General features: G+C 40.2%; 1 protein-coding gene across 2 annotated transcripts in view; it reads right to left on the bottom strand.

Moving 5' to 3' along the window:
* gdpd5b (glycerophosphodiester phosphodiesterase domain containing 5b) overlaps window positions 1–12,388 on the bottom strand; it is a 52,069-nt gene that overhangs the window by 16,380 nt on the left and 23,301 nt on the right. For both annotated transcript variants that reach the window (XR_014595846.1, XM_083984869.1), the window contains exons 3-6: window positions 4,893–4,996; window positions 1,719–1,812; window positions 1,454–1,513; window positions 931–1,029 (exon numbers count right to left, since the gene is read on the bottom strand). Coding sequence is in view for 1 of the 2 variants with exons in the window: in XM_083984869.1 (XP_083840995.1) it covers window positions 931–1,029; window positions 1,454–1,513; window positions 1,719–1,812; window positions 4,893–4,996 (357 nt within the window). In the remaining variant the exon portion in view is untranslated. The remainder of the gene's footprint in view (window positions 1–930; window positions 1,030–1,453; window positions 1,514–1,718; window positions 1,813–4,892; window positions 4,997–12,388) is intronic.

The raw sequence follows: 12,388 nt of genomic DNA on the forward strand, positions 1-12,388 counted from the left end.
TAATTATGCACTTTTCACGTCTCCTCAGATATTGTTTAGCTGCTAATTGTTACCAGGATAAATGCAGAGTGAGTGTTATGTCACCACAGATGTATATTACACTGTGCACTGTAAGGGAATTAAAAAAAAAGATCCTGAGAGCTTTTTGTTGTCGTTACCTCAGTAAAAATGGCTGCAGTTCAATTATTTTATCCGACGCTCACAAACCATAGGGGAGAAGACTGTGTTGTTACGTAGAAGTAACAGTCTCACTGCAAAAACTCAAATATCTTACCAAGAATATTTGTATCATTTCTAGTCAAAATGTAATTTCTAGTCAAAACAAATCTAATTATACTTAAAATAAGACTCATCATATAAAAGTAGCTTGTTTTTAGACACTTTTTTATTCCTTTCAAGCATATTTTCACTTGAAATAAGTAGAAAAATCTGATAGTGGAGCAAGTTTTTCTTCCTTATAACAAGGGTTACAAAACGTTTTTGTTTTTTCTACTTATTTCAAGTGAAAATTAGTTTGAAACAAGTGAAAATGATCTAAAAACAAGTTAATTTAGGTGATGAGTCTTATTTTAAGTGGAAAGAGATTCGTTTTGACTAGAAATGAGACAATTGACAAGAAATAAGACAAATATTCTTGGAAAGATTTAGAGTTTTTGCAGTGCTGCCTCCACCCGAGGGATCACAAGACTCACTTTAGTACTGCAACTCATCATTAAGGGTGATTGATGCCAGAGCCTTGGTACCTGGATGAGCTACAGAACATACCAAATAACCTCAACATCCATGGTGCATGTCAGACGCATCTCTCTCCCTCTCTTTGTTTCCCATCTGTCTCTTGACTGTCAGCCGTTCAAAAATCAAAAAAAAAAAATCAAAAAAAAAAGAAAAAAAAGAAGTGATGTCAAGCCATCACTGTTTCAGTCTGCTGACCTGCAGGGAGATGGGGATGACATCCCACTCTTGTACCCATGTTTGATTGACAGATATCACCCCGATGATGGTGGTGAGCAGAGCAGCAGTCACTCCAATCTGTGTGGACACAGGGGGATAAACGCAGAAAATCAGAGAGGCTGTCACTTTGGATACATACATGTGCACTGCAGAATAACGCTGCATGGCTCCGGGCCCTTTCACACCTAAAACAAGTGTTTGGGTTTTGTATTTGGTTTGCTGATCATCATATTCTAGAGGAGGAGGTCATTTACTGGGCTGTCACAAGCCTCCCGGGACAACACGATCCCAACTGAGAGTTCAGGACAAGTTCAGCTGATTGGCTATGAATGAACACACACGCAAGCACAAAGCAAACAGGTAACTGCAAACACACACACACCGATAGAAAGATACACATTAAAAAAAACTATCGTTCAACAATGTCTACCTTCCTAGTTGTCCGAATGCACACAAACAGACACTTTACAGTCACTCACTTGTATTCGTATTTCACCCTTACCTTATGGAGCCAGTGCAAATTTAACTGTTGCCCAAGTGCAATGTGGCAAAGCGCTAAAACCTGAAAAAGTACAAAACAAAACAGACATGCAAATAAGAGTACAACCTCCAAAAACGGCCTCACAGATCCCGACTTGCTCAGCTTCAGTATTTGACTACATTTCTTTTTCCAGGCAACACATACAGACAATTACTGTAAAGTGCTGGCTCAACAAGAGCACAGCAGGTTTGGCACCTCCTTAGCGAGTATATCATATGGGACTCACCATTAAAAATGCAATATAGGTGAAGCCAGCAGCCGTCGTGGCCAAGATGGGAACAGTGCCATCGCTCCACACCCCAGAGCGGTTGTAGAGGAACCTGCAGGAACACGAAAGGGAATAACGTTTCTCATCATTTGAGCGTCACTAACTGACACGAGGGCTTGGGGGAGAACTGAATTTATGTGCTTTGGGATTTTGTAATAGTTCTTAAATTAATTATCCGTCATTGCTAATTTCCTTTCAAAACCAGACAATGCCTCACAAAGTTTGACTTTGATGTTTCATAACAAGATGACATAACTTTATAACACTATTGCTTCCTTTCACAAACAGACAGCAGGGTAATGGGAGTCTACCGGTTATGACCTCTGCAAGACAAGTGTCAGGATGGTTAAACAGCGAGGATACATACTGTACAAAATAAAAGCCAGCTGGTGCTTCAGAGGTCTGTGACTTACAGCAAGACACTTATCAAGTATCCCTCAGGATAAAGCTTTATTATTTCAATAAAACTAACGCAGACTAAACAAACACAGCAACCTAGGTGGCTGCAGACGCTACTGCTCGGCTATTATAGGGAGAGCTCAGACCAAAGAGGTTATGTGATTTTCATTATTAATGGATGGGTGGCAATTTATCGACTGCTGGTTTTTGTGTTATGGAGGAGCTGCACTGTGGGAGAAAGATGGAAAAAGCAATATTGAGCACTTTTTCAAACATGTAAAAGCAGACAGAGTTGTACAGTGAGTGTACAGTACACACGCACTGCAACTTTTTACTTGAGCACTGTAGCACTTTATGACATTGTACTGTATGTTGTTGGTTCTCGTTTGTGTTTCTCATTCCATCTTAGCACAACTCCAACAAAAACCCTGCTCTGGTTCTTGCATTGCTGCATCCCCATTTCATCTATCCATCCCTGACAGTTTTTTTTGAGCACTGTAGCACTTTATTACACTAGATTATATTTGGTTTCGTTGTTTGGCTTTGTTGTGTTCTCAACCCATCCTAGCACAACTCCATCAAGAAACCCTGTTCTGGTCTTTGCATTGTTGCATCTCCATCCATTTTAACCATCGTAAACAGCCCAGCTCACCTAAATGTATTAAATTGCACTATACTTCCTGTTTTTTGTTTTGTTTACTGTTTTTTATTTATTTATTTATTTTTATAGTAGTGTCATGTTAATTGTCTCTTTTTGTAGTTTTATTGTCTGTTGATTTCTGTTTGGATACCTTCCAATTTGTGTACCGATTTTCTGTGTTTGTGTTTTTCCTGTTTTTATGAATTATGTCCTTTAATTTTAATGGCTTTTAACACCTTGCCCGGAGAACTACAGTCTGAAACTAGCATTTGGCTAACACTGGCACCTTTACATTTATTATGTTCATTAAAGCAGAAGTAAGCCACATTTTTGTGTTAATATAAGTCTTAAATAGTTACAGTATATCTTCCGACAGCAATCACTTACATAGAGTGTTTGGACCGAAACACGGGTCTGTCAGCCACTCTGCTCTGCTCTGAGCCGAGGAGAAAACTTTTCTCGTATCCTACAAGTTTTATCCAATGAGGAGAGAGAACGGCATGCAGGGCTGTGTGTGCAGCCAAGGGATGCGCGTGAATGTGGTGACGTAGGGACGAGGACCAATAGATCCATGACGAGGGCGGGGGCTGCTAACTCCATCGGCTGACAAGAGATTATGGTGCGTTCAAGGCAACCCGTAACTCGTGTTTTTCTGACCTGTGAAGTCGTACCAGTTTGATCTGGTGCGCGTTCACGGGTCGGAAGTTACGAGTGGCCGTTATAGTGACTTTCACAGGCAACAGGACGGAAAAACACGATTTACGGGTTGCCTGGAACGCTACAAAGTCGTAAGTCGTGACTCGAAGCTGTAACTTACGGTTTCAAAAGCCTACCTGGAACGCAGCATTAGCCAAAACGACCGGATCGCTTACTTCTGCTTTAATGTGCACTGTCCTCCTTAAATAAATAAATGCTCTGAACTGTGATGCTCAATAATGCGCGTGGCATTGGGTGCATGAAAAGGTTGACAGCTGCAAAGTCTATACGTGTATAACTGTGTGTGTATGACATGGCAGTGAGGGTCTATGGCACTAATTACATTCAAAGCCTTATCAGTGATTCCAGTGGCACAGAGCCACAGCAGGGTCACTTAGCACCGGTGCTCCTCGCCCTTTGTGAATAACATTTATACTGCAGATGGACGGGGGGACGCTCCCTGCTGCTAAATCACTAGGACACATGAGGGGGCAGGATCATCTCTATGATTATCTGTGGGACCCACATAAAAGAAAAAAACAGGAAATTTGTCCACTTCCTATTAAAAAGGAATGGCAAATGTCTGCCCACCAAATCTGACATCCAGAGATAAAAAAGAAAAAAAGGAAAACACAATGGTAAGATTGCTGATAAAAAGGACTGGTGGTGGCGGTGTGGGAAGGGAGACAAAAAAGAAACTGGATAATATACACACAGCAAAAGATGTGAAGTGAAATGCTATTAAAAAGGGGAAAATGTAGAGGAAATTGGGACCAGGATATCAAAGGGAAAAAAAAAAAACGACATTGGAAAAGGAAGGTGAGAGGAGGTAATGGAAAGCAGGGGACGATAATAAAAAGGAAAAGGTGACATTGCAGAGATCCCTGAGCGGGAGGAGAGGGGGGAAGGGGAGAGACAGTTCACAGGAAAGACAAGTGTGTTGAACGTGACATTATGGGATACAGCAGTTAGTAGCCATGTGGCGCTTGAGAGCCTTTCAAAACATATTGCTTTACGGAAAATCATGTGTGTCGCTTTTGGAAAACAGATGAATTCTGTTTCTAGGTTTGGAATAAATCTTACAGTATAATGTTTTCAGTCACATAAATTAGTTTTTACATCAGTGAGTGAGCGCGGCACGGGGGCTGAGTGGTGTACAGTACAGGAAACGTCTGGCAAGCCATCTCTCTGTTACGCAACAGTGTAATCTGCGGAGGTTTGGGCGGTCTCTGCTCAGACACACAGATTAAGCAGATGATTTAGGAAATCAACAAGCCCGACAAGCACGGATAGAATCTATTTACAGCCAAAACAATATGGTGACGGGCATCTGGCTCAAAGTTTTTGACATGAATACATGCATGCACGGGGCGGCTGGGTTGGATGCGTATACTCACCAGTTGAATTCGTTGTAGTCATTATGTGCCTCCCACCAGAAGTAAAACCAGACGAGCAGCAGGCAGAAGGTAAAGAGGAGGATGAGGGACCACAGCAGCTCCCACTGTAAACACAAACACAATCAATTATTAATGTGTTTCCACTACACTTAATTGAGGGAGAAACAAGACGTAGGTGCATTAGATTAGATAATACTGAAAGCCTCTCCGTTGGGTCAAAAGTTTCCACAGTGGTCAAACGCAATGTATGGACTGAAAAGCACAACCCAAACTTCTCAGAGACCGTAGACAAACTTATCTGCTTTGAGGATGTGGCGTCAACCCGGCTGCTGACCTTTGCACAGAGTATTCCCTCATACACTTTGCTCATTATCGAGGAATTACTTTTAATAACTTCACGCAGAAGCCCACTAATTACTGTCCTCTTCCGCCATGCACTCTTGTACCCGTGCAGATATTAAACGGGCAACATCTGCAGAAATGAACCACAATGAGGCCGCCGCACTCGGGTGAATAATGACAGACTCTTTTCTATCTTCTCCGGTGTGTCTTTTAAATCCATCTACACATTTGCTGTGACCCAGATGAGCACCTTTTGACCTTTTTGGCGAAGCACAGATAAGTGTTCATTATTTAAAGACAGCTCTGTGCACCCGAGCCGCAGCCGTGGTGCAGACAGCCCTCAAGTTGCCATGGACACATACAGTACTGAACAATGTTAAGAGAACAGCATTTCTATCTTAAAGAGCAGGAATTCATCAGCCATGAACACATGAGGTGATAAGGTGACACATATTCTGATGACACCTTTAGATAAAAATCAGTAGTCAGTCTTGAATGTGAAAAATTCAAGCAGGTCAGCTGAGACTGTAGTCAGTATAGAGGTCAAGAAAAAGACATAATGAACACATTTGCATTGACAGACTATATAATGTTTTTTTCCCTAAATATCAATATGAGGGTCAATGACATCATGCCACCCAATGTCAAGTGATATAACTAGTATATATATTTTTTATTAATAATAAATAAAATAAATCTGGATTAAAATGTGCAATACATGTAATTTACTTTTTTTTCAATACAACACATTTTACATAATTTGTCACACTATAAGTCCTGTCTGGTGTTTCTAAAATGCATTAAAAGTGTTGTCCTGTTTGTCGCACCGAGTTTTCACGAGTTGCCGCACGAGTTTACCAGAGTTAGGAAAACAAATTTGATTGGTCGTTATTGAGCAGGCGGGATATTCAATGTTTGGGGCGAGACCGAGCTCGGTGTGTGTGTGTCTCAGACGTTTGATTGACGGTTGACGGATCCAATATCAGTCGCTGATGAATCGTGAGCAACGTGACGCATTTGTGTACCTGCATTATCCAATGCGAAAAAAAACTACCCCACTTTAGAGTAAAGTATACTTTTTATAAGTACACTTATTAAATCCACTGTAGTTGGATAAGATATTTAATATTTAATATATTATTTAATAATAGTTTAGTTTAGTTTAATACATTTATTTGTATCAGGGACAATGTACAAAATAACATTAGTCTCGAGATGAGAAGAGATGCCTTGTACCAGATTTAGCTTACTAGCTACTTTCCATCCTAGTAGAATATATAATATTATTCCTTTTTGGTTACACCATTTGACATTTCCAGGGGCCTCAGTCTTACCATTGTTAAAAAAAGTTTAAATGTCATTTGAAATGACATAAAACCAATGTGAATACAAAATGTACATTCAAAACAAATCCAGTGCTTTTAAATCAATCAATTATTTATTTTCATTTAACTAAAACAATTTTTTATTTGTCACTGACTCATGAACAACTGTGTATTTGCTAGTTGCTGTTGCATTGTGGTGGTAAAGACTCTAAGTTGAGCAGTCACCTTGAATGCACCGTTTCCGTGTTGTGTTTGTGCCAGGGATCAGATTATTATCACTCCACCAGCTGATGCGACACACAGGTGAGACGTGCTGTCCGACCTGTTCATACCTGACCTCATTCTCACTATGCTTTGTTGGCAAAATAATCAATGTTTTTCAAATGTTTTAATGGAGACTCAGTGTTTTCAATTATAAATTAAAATCCGCTGCTTGTTCCAAGAGCTTTGCTCATGGTTCACAGCTCATTCAGTGGTATAAAGATGCATCGTTTCATCCGTGTGCATGGTTTTATATGGCATGAATGTGATCAGCTGTGTAAAAAGGAAAACCAAGTCCAGAGGAATGCTGATTCGCTGCCCTCTCATGTTTGGATATGGCTTCTTGAGCACATGTCAGAAGTGCAAGAAGAAAAAAACATTGTTACGCAAGAGGGGTGATATGGGCACCACCCAAATAATAACAGGCTGCTAATGGTGTGTCTTTAAAAAGAGGAAAAAAAGGAAATGAGCCAAAACACATAAAAGCCATGTTTTCAAAGGGAGCAACACACACACAGTGCAGTCTTGTGACGAGGAGGGGAGGACAACAAATCAATCCCAGTCACAGGAAGGTTACTACGGTCTCTGTGACAGGCAGCGCTGCTCATTGATGAGAGAGCACCGACCCCGGTTCCCATGGTCCTTAAAGACCACCTGGAAACACCTGGGAAATCCGACCTTGCTCCTGAGAGGTGACATTGTTCAACCCCCCGACTCTCACACTCTTCCACCCCCTCCTCCTCCTCCTCCTCCTCCACCTCCCCTCTGGATTATGATGGATGTGACCTGAGGGGCCCCTGGGAGAGCCATGATAGTGCGGTCAAAAAGGATACCAACACCAAGGTCTCGGCTTCATCTGATCATCTAATAAACCGTTTCATATCTACCGGTAAATCTAAAGATGGTATTTTATCGTTCATCATTAAAAAGGGGAACTATGCAAGTCCAGTCGCTTTTCCTACTGTTTCACTAACCCTCCTCTCGGCCATGTGCTTTTGTTTTCAACGAAGCCGGCGAGAAAGCTATCTATGGAGCGGTGGATAACGTTGTATATCATATAGGATGTTACGATGTGTGTAGTTTTGTAGTCTTATCTGTCATAAACAAGAGATTACATGGACCTGTGTCTGAAATAAAGTTTATATATATTACAGGTGCAAAGTGTTGTGTGGTGCAATGCCGTAGAGACGAGAGATGGGACATCAGGTCGGAGGCTCTGATCTTGCAAAGTTGTTTTTCCGTCAAGAGACATTTAGGTGGAAGGCAAAGAGCCGCCATTCTCCCTGTAACAAGTTACAAGTCATATTTAACCATCACAATTACTTTGAAGCTGTTTAATTAGGTAAAAATGCAGCAAAGTCAAGGTAAAAAATACTGCTACATTGGCCTCAATATGACAATAGGGCCAAGTTGGATTAATCTATCTGTCTGTAGGAGAGAAAATGTCAATACAGTACAGTGTAGGCTACTAGTGTGGGTCTATGGTCTAAAAGAGTGCATGTTTTGATGGTTTATTTAAAATTACTAAAAGTTCTGGCTTTTAGTTTTAACATATGAAAAAACAAGACAAAAAAACAGCTTACAAGTCTCAGTTACTGGTGATTTAAACGCCCTGCTGGGCCTGATGTTTCTCTCTTCCTGTTTCCCAGCCAACTCAGCAGCAGAGCTCGTCTAGCCTGACATGACTTGGCCTGCCCTGGTGATACCACATTAACATTCTGCATGGCTGGCATTTTATTTGGGTACAAAACCCCACAGCAACAGAAATCTATCAGAAAATCAACAAGCTCGGAGAAGCGGGCCGTTTGAGGAGCCGGTGCATGCTAACGGTCATCTGTGCTGTGCTCTGGTAATTACTCCCGACCAGTCTTGCACTGTTGGTCCCTTGGAGAAATCATAGAAGACAAAGAGGACAAAGCTCTCCTTGGGAAAAATTCAGAGCTATTGAATTAGCTTTAACTCAAATCAAATTAAGTGTTTGAGGAGTAATTAAAAATATTATAATACACTTTTTTCAAAATCACCCATGACCTTTCCTGCAGCTGCTCGGAGAAATGTAATCCAAGCAGCTGCAATGGTTAAGATTACATAAATATATTTTTACAAAAGTGAGCTCGTTCCCTAAATTGTTAACAATGGAAATGGATGGAAATCACAAACTTGGCCTGATAGAACAAACTTCTCTTCTAAAAATGAAATATTTAATGGACCAGCGCCAGTATCATGTAAACACTCTTTAAATCCTTTAAAAAAGGACACATTGTATAAAATCCTTCAACTGCGCTTTGCACACTCACGTCTTTGCATTAGGAATTTATGTGATACAGATTTACAACTCTTTCCAGTTACTATAAAGTATAAGTCGTTGCTGACTCACCACTGTGTAGAGGAAAGTGTGTGAGTGATTTAACAATCAGGGAAAGAGGGGGAAGAAGCAGAAAACAACTTTGGCCCTGTCTTTCTTTTTTAATAGTTTAAGACCAGATGGGTGACGTTCACTACGCCAATTCACTGTAATAGTGAATAGTGAATAGCAAATAGTGAATAGTGAATGAACAGACACTTCATTTTTGCTGGTGTTTCTTTCTGCATGGTCCTTGGGATCAATATGCCAAATCAAATTAAAGCCAGGAAAATGTGCAGAGGTGACAGTAGCTTCAAGCATTATTCCATAATATGTACAAATACAGAGGTTTTCTGCTGTTTATCTGTTCTGTTTTTCCTCTACGTGCACAACTCCTCTTGATAATGCCTGCACGACTGAATGATCCGCGTGTTCCCTTCGTGAACACCGTCAAACAGGATCTAGGCAACAACAACTGAGCGTCATATTCTCAATTTATGCTCAGCTGCTGCCCCATTGCACAGCACATGCATGTGTGGGCATGCTTGTTTACTGAGATACACATAAGAAATCAAATACAGATGCTGCACTGCTATTCAAACAAAGCATATGGCAATACTATCTATTCTGATTTGCATCCAGTTGCGCAAGTCAACTGGGCGCCGTGACGTGATCAGGATGCAATGTTCTTGAAAAGCTATTACAAGATAAATAAATACATACATAGGTGAACACAAAAAAAAGGATGTATGCATGTAAATCTGTCAAACCTACCAAGACAGCACACAACACACGAGCCTCCTGTGCAGCTCTGACCCCCTTATGAGCGGCGCACAGGGAAACAGCCCAACAGCCTATAAATCACAGCGGCAGGCTTATGAATTACTGGTATAATAATAACCACGCACATTTCTACCACAGCATTCTTCTGTAGAAGAACAGCATGAACTGGAATACAATGTTAAGTTGTCCTTGTATCATCGTGTGCAGTACATCTACATCAGCGAGAGAGCAGTGGCACTGTGAAAGTTGTCAGTGCTCTTCTCTTCTACAGAAATATAACAACTATAACTTTCACACTCCTTTCTGTGCGCAGATGATCATGTGACTATGGCTGTGATAAAACTCAGAGAACTGTAGTTTCTATGGGTAACAGTACTGACAAATGACAAGATTAGTCATCAGAGGGATGACAAACACTGACTGTTGTACTTATAGGCATGTAAGTATAAGCAATTTATCATCATTATCCGTATTATTCCCATTTTCATCCATTTATGTAATACACAAGTAAGTACGACAGCCACCTCTAAAGTCTCCTCTGGCAAAGCGCACATTAGTATTCATCCTATACACTTTGTCAATTACATTTATGTATTAGATAATATCTGCTCAGGTCATTTCAGCTCTGCTAGTTAACATGCAATTAGATGATGGATTCAATTAGGCATGGCAGCTTGGCTCAGTATGCTGCTGTCTAACATGCCAGCACTGTGCTGAGAAAATATAGTGTGGGAGGGTCCCAGATCAACTTGATGATTCGTAATGACTGCAGACAGAGACAGAACAAACAAACAAACACTATCAAGTTGGTTTGTGTGCATAAACTTGGAAACTGAGGCACGGAGGACAGAGAAAAAAAAAGGTAAAGCTCCTGTAGCTATTAATTCTGACAGCGGAGCCTCACATGCCTCTCTCTCTCTCTGCCTCTTCACTGGACTTAACACCTCGGTCCCTTGTCACATTCCTGAGCATATCCAGATAAGTCCCTGGCATTTCACACTGGGTGTGCGTCGCTTTATACTGCAGCCATACTATACCAGCACAGAAATGCACCAGATGTAAAAGTAAAAGTAGAAGTGCATAGGAGATCCTGAAAAATGAAAAATATAATTAAAAAAAACCTGCCAAATACTGAACTGAATCTCCTCCTTTCCTTTGTGTTTTACAGACAAAACTTGTTCATTTTCTGACATTTAAGGTGTTGCTCTTTAAAACATTAACAGGAAATTGAACTACTGGTTTTTAGCCAACAATTTATTATGTGATAATTTGGGTTGCTTCTTTAAGGCAGCCCACAAAACCAGAAAATTACATAGTATGCACCAAATGGGTCAACAGCTTTACAGGAAGTAGCTTGTGGCTTTTCTGATCACCGCATCATAAATGTACATGAATGTAATTCAGTGACCATCGCAGTGGTGGTCACCCGCTGCGTTTACTAATTTTAGATTTAACACTTATTTGTAAAGTGTGAAAACCTGCTATGTACTGACAATCAAGTGAAGCTACAAATATAAATCCCCATCCTTCTTAGTTTCTCCATCAGGAACATGTGAATGTTTACTACTTTACTGTACATCGGCGAGCAACGACAGACCATCATCTCTATCATGAAAAAACAAGATCAATCATGATGTCACAGTCAGAAGCAGGACTGACACCAACAATTATTCTATTATTATTGATTAATACATTAACACTTTTGTCTATAACATGTCAAAATATAGTATTTAAAAAAAGCCTGATCCTAATTTTCTAAAGTTTATACTGTATTGATGTCTTCAAATTTTAATTGGCCTGACCAAGCTTTCAGTTCATCATCAACTCAAAATAAAATGTGTTATGAATGCATGAGCATTTTTTCAATACCACTGAATAATAAAAATATACTGTAGGTTTTCAGAACTAGATTAATGGTTTTAATTTCCAGGCTTAATGTTTTTCTTTTTGTTCTTTTGTGTAAACGAACTGGGGATTAGTACAAGTCATTACTGTGTGTAGAAACTAATCTGGATGTTTCAATTAGAAACACAAATCAAACAGTAATCACACAGAGAACAACTAAAATCACTCATAAAGGGCATAAATGAAAATCGGGTAAACATGTCCATGACTCATTTACAAAGACATCTTGACTCATGGTTTCTGAATATTTACTAGATGATGAACGGTCACCGTGAGAGTGAAGGGAGTGAGACATTACACTCAACACAATGTGACGGTGGTTTTTCCCCTGTATTTCAGGAACAAACTCTACAGTGTATGAGTTTATTTTGGTTTTATTCAGCATGTAAATCTAAATGCAGAGCTTCATTTGGAAAGAGAGGAAGAATGTGCCAGAAAAATTACCCTCTGCTTTTTTGGGGGGTTTTTTGGACACAGACAGGTAGTCATCATCCCACCCACCCTGTTACTTCCTGTACACGCCACGCCTCGATTAC

This window comes from Trachurus trachurus, assembly GCF_905171665.1.
Source record: "Trachurus trachurus genome assembly, chromosome: 13".
Classification (NCBI taxonomy): domain Eukaryota; kingdom Metazoa; phylum Chordata; class Actinopteri; order Carangiformes; family Carangidae; genus Trachurus; species Trachurus trachurus.